Here is a 14,425-nt window from a genome sequence, read left to right on the forward strand (position 1 = left end):
ATAATCATTGGGTGTTTCCTTTTTACAACACCCAACACCCTGAAGAATCTGAATTGAAGTTTCATTGCCGTTTGGTAAATTGATTTGGTACAATCACTTGATTCTAAAGGTCAACGAAGTCCGGCAAGGCTTTTCGCGCTAGACAGGGAAGGGTTAGGTATTGACAGATATGGCCTTCAGGGCCAACGCAGATGTGAAATATTCTCTCCTATTAGGACACTATATACAACTAGCTCTCCCTTTTCTATGAGTTAATAAACATGATAAATCTGCAGTTCGTCCCGTGTTGCGCTTATAGCGTGTTAATAGATAGGGTTTACATCCTCATAAACCCAAACCGACTTTTAATCCTTTTTCGTGCTTATGTGATAAATTTTTTTCCGGTACGATACCAAACCACAAGTTAAAAAGAACGAAAGGAATGGACTTAAATGGTGTTTTAATGCTTTCCATACAGGGGTACGTCCTGTTTGTCGCCTACCATACTACTGTGATAGGATAGATCAAATTCTACACCCCCCCCCCCCCCCAAAAAAAAAAAAAAACTATAAACTAAGCTTTTTAATGAAAGTGAAATAATATTAAAAAGGCATATAGTGATGTTATTAAAATCAGATAAATTTCGTTTATACTGTTTATAGATAACGCATCCACATACATACTTTTCCTTGCTGAACAATTTCCATTGAAATTTGTTTTACCAAAACCTTCACCTAATTATCACTTCATATTTTCCCTAATTTGTTTTCGTTTTTATTTGATAAAAGTCATACGATGCCCTTTAAAATAGGAATTTTGTTCACACTTTTCAAATGCGCATCACGCGGTGGCGCGCAGGGAAACTCCACAAGACCTACAGTGATTTCATGCCTAAGTTATGTTTTAAGCCCTTTTGCGCCTTTCATTCCTGCTGTTTCGTTTATGAGGCACATTTAATTGATTCCATTGAAAGCAAAATTAATCTACCGTGGGATATTGTTCGTTTGAAGCCTAACATAGATTGCTATTTTACTATTCTATTCATTTCGGCACCCGACAGCGAAATGCAAAACATGTGTTCACAGTAGATTGCACACGACTAAATAGCTATCGAACAAAACGTTCCTTTCAAGTCTTTATGTCTATATTGAACCTTTCTCTGTTAAAAAGCCCTGTCTTAAACGTTATTTATGTTTGGTTTCAAACTCCATTTATGAATTCTTGGTGGCTCTACAGAGCCACAACATAAAGAACTGTCAGGAAAACTGACCACTCTGACCCAAATAGTCGTATACCAGCCTAGACCAGCATTCTTTGCGATGGAAATTTCTTCTCACTTCCATCTTCCAGATTCCATATGATGACGCGTTCGAAGAAATAAAACAGACTTTACACTCAACACTATTTTCAGTATAAACAGAGAGTATAAACAATAAGTCAGAGAGATTTTATAAAATTAATTTGTTTTCTATATTGTCTCCTTACACAAACACAAATGTGCATACTTGTGGTTAGAAAATTACCATCCATAAAAAAAGACGCTAATCAAACATCTCTAGGTTCAGATAACTCTCCTTTGTCTAAGAAATGGAAAGAATCTTTTTACTTAGAAATGATTTAAAGATATTTGTCTAGCTATGGAAAACGTTTTTAAAATGTTTCATCGGGACTCTCATGACGTTGTGTGTGTTTTTTTACCTCGTGTTTTTTTTCTAAATGCCATTATTTGAAAGAGCTTAGTGTTGTCACAAAGATTCTTTGTATAATCTTGTGTTTTCCTTTCCATGATCTTAATTCTGAGTAAAACTCTGATGACACAAAAATAACATGTGATACCCTACAAAAATAATTGATCTTTGTATATACCGCATCAGCTGATCGATGTTCATGCAATATCGTAGCTAATCATCATCATCACCAGATCACTGTCATCATCATCACTGTCAAAAAAAGCCATACATAAAATACATGGATTGTTTTACCTGGGTTATGTTTGTATCAGTATGGCTCAACAGCGCTCGCGTGAGGGTCGGCTTTCTGATTCCCGCCGGAGTTAGCAATACTGCCATGTCTTTTATTTCTAGGCAATCTGTCTTTATTGCAAAGGGATGAACCGACAAAAGCAGTCTTTCGACTGTGACTGAATTTCTATGGGAAATTTAACGGTGCAGTGCTAGGTTAATTTCGCTGTGTTCAAACCTTTATTGTATTAAAAAGCCGACATCTTAAGTTATAAAGTTTTGAAAAGCTCAGTTATTTCATTTTAATGTTGATGGACTGTGTGTAGGACATTACCGCGTTCCAGTACAATTGGCGCAACACCCAGTTTAGTTACAATATTTTATGAGACCCACAACTATCTATGGTTGTGGACTTGAGAAGTGAGAATGCAAATACCAATGAATGAGTCCATACAGGGATATAGTGTTAGGTGGCAAGCCCTCCATCCCCTCTCCCCTCCCCTCCCCCCTTGGTATTATCTGGCCTTGTCTGCCAAAAAGTAAGTCGTTTCTTATTATGAAATCTTCCAATACTTTGGTTTTTCCATATACCTATGATTGCGCACCCCCCTCAGCTTATCCTGGGTACGCGCCACAGACTTATGCAGTTGAGGAAAAAGTTCAAGTTGTTATCTTAAAGGTTAAGTTATTGTGGGTTGTGGGTCCCTGATAGAAAACAGGAATCCCAAACTTCAAAATAGCGAAAACCGGATCAAAGTCGGATGAAATCTGGCTTTACATTAAGCAATAAACAAAAATAAACAAAACGGTTGCCGATAGCAACCATTCAAAAGGCAATACAAAAGAGGAGAAAAATGCAGAAAACTTAAAAGATACTGGGGAAATCATACCGGGGGCTTATAATAGCATGATTAAAGGTTCTGAAACAGTGGAAAAAATTATTTTGAAATTTCTTCAAAATGTGACCAAATTTGAGTACCATACCACCTTAACCAACATTCAGAGTCCATTGCAGGGTGCGAACGCACCCCCCCCCCCCCCCCCCCTCAACGGCCGAAAGTCCACTTTTGGTTCTCAATATTTGTAGACAAAACTATAAAGCATAAGCTAGATCACTCTGGTATGTAGCCAAATCCGCCAATAAACGTCACGTGAGATACCATACATCGTTGTATTTTTTCTGGCTATAGCGTAATTTACGACATGTATTTTCTCCGGATGTCTTTGTGCACGGTTTTTTGTTGTTGTGAATTTGCCCGACCGCTCTATCTGATAGCTAATGTCAAGTACAGGTTTAAGTTTGAAGACTATTTATCTATTGTTATTGCTGACAGCCTGGGCCTAGCTCTAGAGATGAACTTTATCATGCCGTGTAGCTTTGAGCTTCTAGGGGGCGCTTCCCCTCTCCTTCGACCGTTTGTATTTATTAAATGATTATTCTCCTGGATTTTACGATAACCTCTATTTAACGATGACGTCCCTTTCTCCCGGCGGAAATACAGTGTAATATATGAGAAATTACCTCGATCTAACGATATTGGATACAAAGATATTCTCGATTTTACAATACAAATCTGTTCCCCCAAGCGTAATTTTGGCCTCGATACAACGATATTACTCATTCTTTCTATCAACAAAGAGAGAAAAACCCAAGACACCACACACGTACAGTACAGTTTATCGATTTTTTTGACTTGACAGATCTTGTTAAATGCAGATTTCAGTTTACAGAGAGTAAATTTACAGTCTTACACAGAGTACAGTTACAATATTACTATTTTGTAAAAGTTGATAATTAACCCGACCTCGCTACAACGATATTTAAAATGGACTTTCCTTTATGTCGTAAAATCGAGGACCTCTTTCTAACGATAACTCGATTTTACGATACATTTTCTTTCTCCCGAGTCACGTCGTAAAATCCTGGTTCCACTGTATACGACTGCGCGGCCACCTCTATCAGCAGCAGCTGTTCACATGATCTCTTTTTCTAAAAAATGTACTACAGGATAGATGAGATCTTCGGTAACTCGAACCCTTGTTAATCAACTCGAACCTTCCACTAACTCGAATATCCTTGAGAAAAGCCAATTTCTTGGTATCACTGACTTCCCGGGAAAAAGCTCAACGTCCTTCCTACTATCGCCCTCCGCTCTTAGGCAAACGAACGGGCCCTGGGATTGAGGTTTCTATAGAATAGAATAGAATGCTAACGTCTGGTACGCGGAAATGATTTCAAAACGGATACGAGTCCTGCTAAGTGTAATCTAACGACTTGCTATGTTGCATAGTCCGCAAAGTTTAGTTAAGAAGGGTTAAGAAGGTTACAATACAACGATAATGAGAAAATACTCAGGGACTAAATACTCATTTGACTAGACGTGCGATAAAACATACCGTGTCGCAAGGTGTAACACTTCCGTGAGCGACAGTAACCATGGTAACGCACTGTAGGTCTCGCTATGGGCCGTAAGTTGTATCTATTGTGGGGTCCCAGGCTTGTACCACACGACGTAAAGTGTGGAGGGTAGGGGGAGGACAGTGCTGAATAACGTATGCGCATGCGCGTGCTCTTGCAAAAACAAACACAATCGTAGTGTTGAATCGTTCGAGTAAATGTACGAAAGGCTTATTTCAGTGGCTCTTTTGACTATGTTTACAGCATTAAAACCATACTGTATAAAATATGACAGATTTGTTTGATAATGAAAGAGTAATAAAGAAAATTATAGCCTTAGCTTTGCGCTAGTTTTCTTGGCATTCGCCAAAATGTGACAGTTCGCCGGTAAAAAGCCGCCATTTCAAAACAAAAGGTTGGTTTAACTGCGCGGTACTGGAACTAGTCTTGCGTTTTTTAGCACTGGGGCGTGGGAGAGGGGCTGAAAGTGAGGAAATGTTTTTCTGCTTATTCTTATTTGTAGAACACATTATACACCGTGGAGTCTAGGTTAAAGGACACTCTTCCAGGCTGGGCATGTCCAGAATGAGGCTTGAAAAGTCCGATTTCTCCTGAGGATTTAAAGGAGTGACTAAGGCAGGGGAATGGGTGAGAGGCAAGAAATATAGAAAGAGCATAGAATGAGACCTCACTGCTCATGTGACCATGTGGATAAATGTAGATAGATGTCAAATGGTTACCATTAATATATGGTCTTTGGTAACCTTACTGGCCACCCAAATTTTGCTGATCAATGAATACTCGGTATGTTTTTCTTTTGGGGATTATTCAAACATCTGGCTTCGGCCTTGACGCCCCAACTTGATGTAAAATTGATAAATGATTCAAAACCATTCATAAATCCCAAATAAAGAGAACCGCATTTTCTGTTAGTTGAAAGTAAAATCCATCCCAGACACGCCCTCTTAAAGGATGTACCTCAACAGTGAATTGTTGAGAATCTTACCCTTGGCAGCAAACGGCGGTACCTCGGGTCAGCGGTATCAACCTAATAAACATGCGCTCTGGTAAACCGTACATTCTTACACCTTCTGAGGGGTAATCAAAAAAAGGATTACAGTAATCGAATTTTAGCAGGCTTGATTAATCGCGTAATGCTCATTGATAAACGAGCGCTTATAACTATCACTGGGTGGCTTGTATTAAAGAGCGCTTTATAGGCTTCTTAAGTTTAATGCCACCATCTAATCTAGTTATCGGGGTTAAGGCGCGAGATCTTAGAATGTTTTTCGTTAAGTTTCGACATCTTGTATCATTTCGTGGTAAATGGCACGCTTAAGGCAAAAAGTGAAGAAAAGCGCAATCCAATAACTCCACACGTCTGTGTATTTCAACAATCAACCGCGTTTTTTTTAGTTACTACTCATACTCTTTAATTTTATTTGTCCATAATCGCCCGTAATGACGTTAGTCGTAAAGATAAGGATACCGATAAAAGAGTTAAAATAAGGTGTGTTACTTTGAACGGGGTAGTAAAGCTATATAAACTTATGACACAGACTATTTTCAAAATTGAGATAACCAGATAACGTTTAAACTACCAGAGAGATTCTATGACATGATTTGTGGTTTGGCCTTCATAAAGCGTTATATTTTGATCATAATATTGCTACTAGCCATTACGCGTTCGCCACAAACTCGTTACAATCGTCGAATAATAAATCCTACATAAAAGGATGGTAGATTTGTACGCCGTCTCACCTGTGTTTGAGTTTACGATCGTCTTCCAGGGGATATTTTCTCTTGCCGTTTGCGTTTCCCTTAGTGCCGGTTTCGGTCATGCAGACATTCACGCAGTGAAACGTATGGCAACGCATGGCGCTTCGAAATAGAGCATCGAGTGTCGAGTTCAACGATAGGATTCAAGAGGGTCGCAATGAAATCGGATCCCGCATTGATAACTTGACAGTCACTGCGCTCGCGTGAGCTTGGCTTGCGTCTTCCTGGTCAAATGCCGCTATACACTCAATTCTTGTCTTGCTAACATGGACCGTAATATAATGTTCGTAATAGCGAGAGCCCGTAATAACGGGAAAATGTATCTCTGCTTATAAAAAAAAAACGATGTTTTCGTAAAGCGGGGTATCCGTAGGGCAAGAGAATGGCAAGAAGAGTAATACAGTTGAGATATTAGAATACATGGGACGATAGCAAGTACGGCCTTAGCACGGGGAGGGGTACCCCCAAAAAAATATTAAAAAGATAAATATATATAAGAAAATTTTACCAGTACACGGTCACACCACTGGGGCTTTACATCTCTGAGAAATTGATAAACAGACAGAGAAAGAGACTGAGGGGCGAAATGAAGACGGGGAGATTGCCAGATGGGGGAGGAAATTTGTTGATAAGCCTTTAGTCATTTCCTTGGGGTGGGGTGGGGCTTTCCCTTCTTTATGTCCTTTTGTAAAATTCCGACTCTGCTGGGGAGGCAGCTCGCCCCTTCGTCTATGCCCCCATTCAACTACAAGCTACAACCCTGGGCTTTAATTAGCCATCGTGCGTCGTGTAAGACCAGTCAATTGACAGCCCGGCCCCCCGACCTCCGGGGCATACCAGGGGAGTAACGCGGTCACGCGGGGGAATTAACACCTGTTTAACACCTGTAATCCATAGGGGGGGGGGGGGGGGGAATTAACAGAAGCCCTCCCTCGTCTGTAGGTAAGCGAAGTTATTCTTAGGCACCGCGGAGGGGGAAGGGCTGGAAGGAGGGGGAGGCCGCACCGCTTAAAGAAAAAATAATAATCATAGATAGAAAGAATAAACAACTCAATTGCAGCCCAATACTTTTCAACATGCTCCGCGGTCCCTGTGTACAATTGAAGTGTGGCTTTCTATAGTAGGTCGTTATCGGAAAACACCGGGGCCATAAACCGGGGATTTTAACAGCGTCACAGGCCCCGTTAGCCGGGAAAGTAACGAGCATCACCCAAGGTTAGGAGAAATTGAGAAAAATACGCCCTGATACTCAGCACAGGAAAATGTTGATAAGCCTTTTGAAAGAAATAGGAAGATCGGCAGACAAGGGTATCCTATGCGTGCATGGAAGAATCAAGAATGCTGGTAACCCCCAAATACCTCAGACTAACTTGGCTTGTTACTCTTGCAGGGCCGTAGCAAGGGGTGGGGCACTAGGGGCACGTCCCCCCCCCCAATATTAAAAAAAAAATATCTAAGAAAATTACCAGAGTAGGGGAGGCGTAGCTATGCCCCCAATATTGGCCTGCTACTGCCCTGTCTTGATTAGATTAAATAAGATAATATGAGGAGAGGATTGTGTAATGGGATGATGGATTAGTAGGTGATGGAGGAGGTGGGAAGATATGGGTTGGGGCCGGGATGGGTTGGGTTAGACTGCATTCTCGCGGTTTCCGGGTCTTCTTTTGGTTACACTCACGACTTGTGATGTCTACCGGAGTGTACCACTCGGGTTTTCATAAATGATAGACATTGTGAAAATTAATCGTAATAATAACCCCTCCACACTGTATTTCATGTGTTGCAAGCCCCCCACCCCTCCACACTGTATTTCGTGTGTTGCAAGCCCCCCTAACCCCCCACCCCTCCACACTGTATTTCGTGTGTTGCAAGTCTCCCCTCACCCCCCACCCCTCCACACTGTAATTCGTGTGTTGCAAGCCCCCCTCACCCCTCACCCCCCACCCCTCACACTGCATTTTGTGTGTTGCAAGCCCCCCTCACCCCCACCCCTCCACACTGTATTTCGTGTGTTGCAAGCCTGACACCCCTCAATAGGCCATTCCAGCTATAAGTTTGCGCGCGCATTACCATAGAAACCTACCTCAACTACCAGAATGCAGCGCGCGCTTTTTTAAGCTTACATCAAACGAAGCGCGCGCTGCATGCCGGTAGTTGAGGAAGACAACTACGGCGCACAGCGGGACCTCGAGTGCGTTGCCATGGTGACAGTCGCTTATGGAAGCGTTACACCTTGCGACCCAGTTGTAAAAAGGATGTTACACGGGTAATTTTTGTTTGCATGAAAAATTTCCTCGTGTAACATGGCCTTTAGTGACGAAGCGTAAATGCCATGTTTATCGTTATTTGGTATACGTCCTTCTAAAGTTTTCTTTTACAAAAGTAAGTATTTAGAAAATAGAATCGGGAAGGCAGATGATGGCCCTTTACGGGCTTGATCATAAAAGTGAGCTTGAAGTATCCGGGTGCTATATTAACAGAAGACTACTGACGACAATAACAACAATGCATGGCATGACCGCAGTGCTAACACTTATTAAATTCTTATTTGATCGATAACACTTAAATAAAGTCTTAAGCTATGTGTCATTTTGCTTTAGAAATTCGAACGGGCCCTGTGCACCGTCAAAATAATCATCAGATGACGAACATATACATCGACATAAGCACGCAAGCATTCGAGTTTTGTTAATTTATGAACAATGAATAAAAACACACAAGGGCGTGTCAAACTAAGGGGTCTTAAAAGATGATCGACTGCGCAAATGCATGTCCAGTCCGACTAAGTTTTTATTCTGTCTCGCAGATACGAAAAAAGAGCCCTATTGTCGCGGTTCTTTTCAAACTAGACAAGTGAATGTTTGTATCAAAAGGGTATCAAGGGCTCTTGAGATTATAAGGATTAAGAGATTAATGCTTCTTCAGTCGCTTCCCCAGTTCGAGATAAAATGACAAAGAGAAAAGCTGCTCGCAGTTTACCAAGCCAAGAACACAAGTAATAATTCGTAATATTTTGTTAAGAGGGGAGGTTTTATTCCATATACTCCATGCCTGGCATTCTTTTTATTGGATTCTGTTGTACCTATATCCCGATTATAAAAGAACACGCCAAAATTACACCAGATTTACTGCTATATGTCATGTCACGCTATCACAACTAATTAGGATAGATGATGAATGCAAAAGAGCAAATGTTGTTTCACACAATAGCTAGAATTGCTTGCTAAGGGAATGAACATGGCGGCGTTCTCGAACCTAGGTACGGAGAGGACAATGATAAGTCGTTTTGCCATCTTTAAAATTGAAATTTCCTTGACTCTAACCCGGGCCACAGTAGCGAGAGGCAAGCTACCCTGGCGAGCGAGCTAGCTCTACTAAATAGACGTTCAAGGTTTTGGAACCAAGTAGATCCAAGCAAGATCCCTAGCATAAAAGTCCACTGGGTAGTGGTCTACTGACGAATTCCCGGACAGACGACAAATAGCCGAAATGTGGACAAAGGGAGGAAGGCGCTTGGTCTATAATTAGATGCATGGACGACTTGCCTTTTGTACAAATGACACCCTTTACCACTAGTACTTAGGCCTCCCAACATGACTAGGCGCTCACTGTGGCCTATACTATTAAAATAACTGCATGCATAATTAGACTCTTCCCATGAGCCTTCCCATGAGCCTTCTCGATCATGCAGTTGCGCCCGTGCAATGGTCTATGTATTTTAACCGTGAGAAAAAAACGGCCGAAAACCTTGGTTCGGTCCCATTTACTTCAAGTCGAGTTCCAATAAGTTTTTTTCCATCTTTGATATAATTTTTTGAGCATTTTAAATTAGTGTTTTCATTCGAATGTGTAAAACAACTTTGTATTCGATCGCGAGTAAAAAATAAATATTTATTGTTCCTCATACGATTGATATTTTCCAAATAACTTTGGAATCTTAGCCGTTTTCTGAGTTCAAACTTGTAAAACAAACTAAACCGCATGTCTTCTAACAATCTTAAACAGGACACGCTTTACAGAAATGTTATCCAAGTATTCGCATGCGCGCGCCGTTTGTACAAATTACGCCGTTTACTTACAGATTCCGGCTGAAATCGCGGCTTTACAACACCCGTTATTGCGTCAACGGCAGCTGCTGCATCTTGATAACGACGATGTTCTCGATTTGTACGGAGCCAAGAGTAATTTCTTCTCCATCTGTTGCCTTAAAAGCGAGTGTCCTTTATTTCCTTTCCTTTGTGGGTAATTAGATAGTGCCCAAAAGCGGTGAGAAGTTTGCGGATTCATTACCAGATTAGCGCCATATGGGCTATACGACTCTATACGGAATTCAAACGTTATGGTGACTTTTGACTCAGTGTTCTATTTCTTCTATATTAAGGGTAGCTAGACACCAAAAAATATTCGTACCAAGGCTTTTGTTTATCATTTGTTGATCATTTTTTGGATTACGAAAATAGATCTTGATTTTATGCAAAACGTAAACTCCCGGTTGTTCGCTTAAGTCGTAAGGTAGACGGAGGTAGAAGCCTGGTTGGAAATGTGACCTCGTTTTACTGACGGTTTTTCCATATGTACAGTAATTCATTAGTTGCTATCAAGCAGTTTCAAAAGAGGAATTCGCCTAAAAAGGCTGATAAGATAACAAAACTAATTGTCTCCTGAGCAGACAAGACAGAGATGCCAGTTTTTGTGGGGAGGAAAGCCACTTTGCAAGACACCTGGCAAAGTGATCAAAAATACAAATAATTGTTGGTCAAATTTAAGATTTAAGGCCTAAGAACGCACACAATGAATGACCTTTTATTGATGCTATAATGTTTCAGTGTATTTAAAATGTAATAAACACTGCGTGAGGAAATTCATTTCATGTTTTTTGTGTTTGTCTTTGTTAATATTTTTAGACAGGCCGCGCAAGAACACCATATATACGTTTTTATTTTGTACCCTCCCTTCGTTTCGTGACGGTGTTATTGAGCAGGTTGCCTGTGGTAGAGTCGGGATCCCTGTGGTTGTCAGTTAAAGATGGCGGCTTTCCCGTCGCTTCTTCCTCGTCCTACGGATGATCTGTGGTTCTGCCTCGAGAAGCGTTTGGATGACGACGCAATCCTCGTTAAAGAAGAAGAGGAATACGCTGCTTATGTATGTACGAGTTAAAGCCCAAATAGGCCTTTGATGAAAAACAACTTTGTTCTAAATACCTGTGCTTAGTGTTTATCTTGGTTTCAAGTTTAAATGTTGACACCATTTTCAGCTTGAAGATATAGTGAAGAAAGGCAAGGACATCGTGCCCATTGGCAAAACTAAGGAGCAACCTGAGGTTTGTATCCATTCCATAATGCACTAGTCAATTGAAACCCCCACCCCATGGTCCCCGGGAAGGGTGGGGGATTAGACTTTGACCCTGTACAAAACAGAGAATACCCCCCACCCCATCGGGACAAAACTGCAGTCAAATGCCCCTACCCCTCGGGATGCAAACTATAGGCAACTACCCGACAACAAGTCATCTTAAAAAAGCCTTTATCTTTCAAAGCCAGTACACTTCAGCGAATTTGTACTAATAACTATGAAGATAACAGTCACCCAAAAAATTGGAAAAAATAAATTATCTTCATCTGGCGTTAGTTACCATTCATATTTACTTGCCATGCTGATACATGGAATTGCTTGCTATAGAAGAGAAAGAGTCAAAACCAGAAGCGGACATGACCTTTGCAAAGTACATTTGTGATGTTATTCATTTGTCCCCAAGTCCCCATGGTGGGGCCAAAAACTTCCCCCACACCCTCAGGACAGATTCTTGTTCAAAAGTGCTCTAAACCCCCATGTTAACCCCACACTTCCCCGGGACCATGGGGATTGAGGGTTCAAATGACTAGTGCATAACAATGCTTACTGCAATTTTGAGTATTCTGAGAACACTCGTTTTAGATTTCTAAAACTGATTTTCACTTCCAAGTTTTGAATTTGTTACCGAATGCGTTGCATACCCTTTGATTAGCTATAAAATTACTTAGATATAGCATGACTGGGAGCCATCTAAATGTAGGTGAACAATAACAGTACAGTACTTTTAACTGGAAGTTTAGCTTTTTTGCACAGGTTGTACTCTTTATAACGGTAGTTGGACCTTCCCCTTTTGGTATAGGCTTGCAGCTTTCTCTTCTAAAAAAAATCACTTTTGTGGAATAGATGAAGGAAGGGGAAAGAATTACATAACTACTGTTATGTTTTTAACTGGCAGAAGTCAAAATGCATTTTTCGCTCGGAATTTGTTAGCATAATTTCTCAAAATTGCAGTAACCTACTATGAAAGGTAAGAATTCTCATTTTCTTACAGGAATATTGTTTTGAGACTCAAATAGCCATGAATAAGATGAATCTGGTGCTGCATATGTGCCATCGTGGTAGCACTGTCTTTATTGGGCGGGGGGGGGGGGGCATAAAAGAAGTGCTGCGGATGCTGATCCATTGTACAATCTGCTTACACTATTAGTTGTGCTTGTGATTAAAAACAATGCTGATCTTCTGCCATCTACTCTATGTAATATTACTAACAACAATATCAGATGTTAGGGGAATTTTACAGAAGTGGGCTAACAGCTACATTATTAAATTTGTTACAGGCAGTGGAAGAAGAGGAGGAGGAAGAACTGGAGGATGAGGAAGATTCCGCCGAGGAGCTAGAGGAGGAGACGGATGAGTATGAGAGCCCCCCTAGCAGTCCTAGCCCTGGACCAGAGTCGGTAGAAGGGGAGGTAGGTCGATTAGATTGCCGACAGCCTCACTAATATTGACAAATTTAGAGAGGTACACATGTAACATGCTATTTAAATTTGTTAGTCAACTAGCTTCAAATAAGTACCCCTTTTGATCCCAAGTTGTGTTCTATGGTCGGACAAGAGTCATACTCAGGCGCGTTCCCAGGATTGGCTGAGGGGGTGCACAGTCATAGGTATCATATGGAAAAAGCACAGTATTTCAAGATTCCTTAATAAAAAAAAAAACACTTTTTGGCCACCAAGTGTGTGTGCGCACCTCTCTGTGTACGCGCCTGATACATGAGTCATGTTGCAGCAGCACGGTTCACCTGCATACGCCTTCAACTCAACCACATTGTATCTGTGGCCTTGTAGCTCAGCGTACCGGCTGCAAGTAGTGTATTTACCTTATAGGCACTACTGATTTCGCATCACTTAAATTTCGTGTTTTTTTTATTGTAAAATAAAAGAAAAGAAGTGCAAACTTTAATTCTTGCAAACTTTAATATCAAAAAATTTAATAGTCTCCTATTTGTTTATCTAAAAAATGATGAGATTATCAAGAACTTGCAATTTTTCACTCTTGCTTCACAGTTTTGATTGTAATGGAAGACTAAATTTGAAATAGGCAACTTTTGAATAAGTGTACCCCCCCTTTGATTGTTAGTTAGAGCTCAAGTGCCTGGATACATTTTTTTTCGTTTCATTATATTTTGTTTATCTATTCTTCAAGGTTGAAATGATGGATCTGAGCTTCATGTGAAAAAGATGCTGAAGTAGTCAAGGGGCCAAACAGAACCAGGGAAGAGCCAAGAATGGAACTCTTAATGGAATAGCTAAAACAGGCTGTGATACCTATGATGTAAAAGAAATAAGAGATCTGCAGTGTAGCAAATTGTAACTGGGTTTGCTTAAAGTTTAATCTCCATGTTAACAATTAAAAAAGCCTTGAATGATAGCAGGCAATAAGTAGACCAGGATGTAAATCAATATTAGGTCTATGAGGCTTTCAACCACTTTTAGGCCAGCCCCCATTCACTTTGTGTAGGCTCTATTTCCAGTGGATATCAGGCGTTTTGCGGTCATACACAAAAACAGCTTACTGTACCAGAAAGCAGTGTTTTCATGTTGAATTGTTTTTGAAAAATCACTAGATTTTACACTTGCATAGAATGTTATAAGCTCTGCACCATAAGCAATTCCTACCTATGTTCTTGGAGATCACAGTTCTACTTTCTCCTTGTTTAGAGGGAAAATTCACACCTTTTCATGCATACTTAGCAGATTATGCTTGTATTACTCTATATACCTGATAGATTTATTAAAATTTATTTAAGCTTTAATGAACAGAAAACTATATTTTATACTGTAGTTTGTTGTCCTGAATAGGGTATGACATTAAGCAGGACTGTTGTATTGTTTTCAAGGTCCTGTCCTAAGCATGGTCAGGGTTTATGAACACTTGACTGCATCCCTTGTAACATAAAGTAAATTTATTAAAATTCTAGAGTTTGGCCTTCCCTTAGCATTATAATACTACCCAG

At 40.5% G+C, this 14,425-nt stretch overlaps 1 protein-coding gene across 1 annotated transcript; it reads left to right on the top strand.

Moving 5' to 3' along the window:
• The first annotated feature begins 11,101 nt into the window (after positions 1–11,101).
• Positions 11,102–14,224, top strand: LOC5506828 (anaphase-promoting complex subunit 15B). The gene is made up of 4 exons (XM_001627476.3): positions 11,102–11,259; positions 11,372–11,437; positions 12,747–12,878; positions 13,615–14,224. Exons 1-4 carry the CDS (start codon positions 11,143–11,145, stop codon positions 13,642–13,644), a joined length of 345 nt encoding a protein of 114 aa, XP_001627526.1. The 5' UTR covers positions 11,102–11,142; the 3' UTR covers positions 13,645–14,224.
• The last annotated feature ends 201 nt before the right edge of the window (positions 14,225–14,425 follow it).

The sequence above is a fragment of the Nematostella vectensis genome, chromosome 10 (assembly GCF_932526225.1).
Source record: "Nematostella vectensis chromosome 10, jaNemVect1.1, whole genome shotgun sequence".
Classification (NCBI taxonomy): domain Eukaryota; kingdom Metazoa; phylum Cnidaria; class Anthozoa; order Actiniaria; family Edwardsiidae; genus Nematostella; species Nematostella vectensis.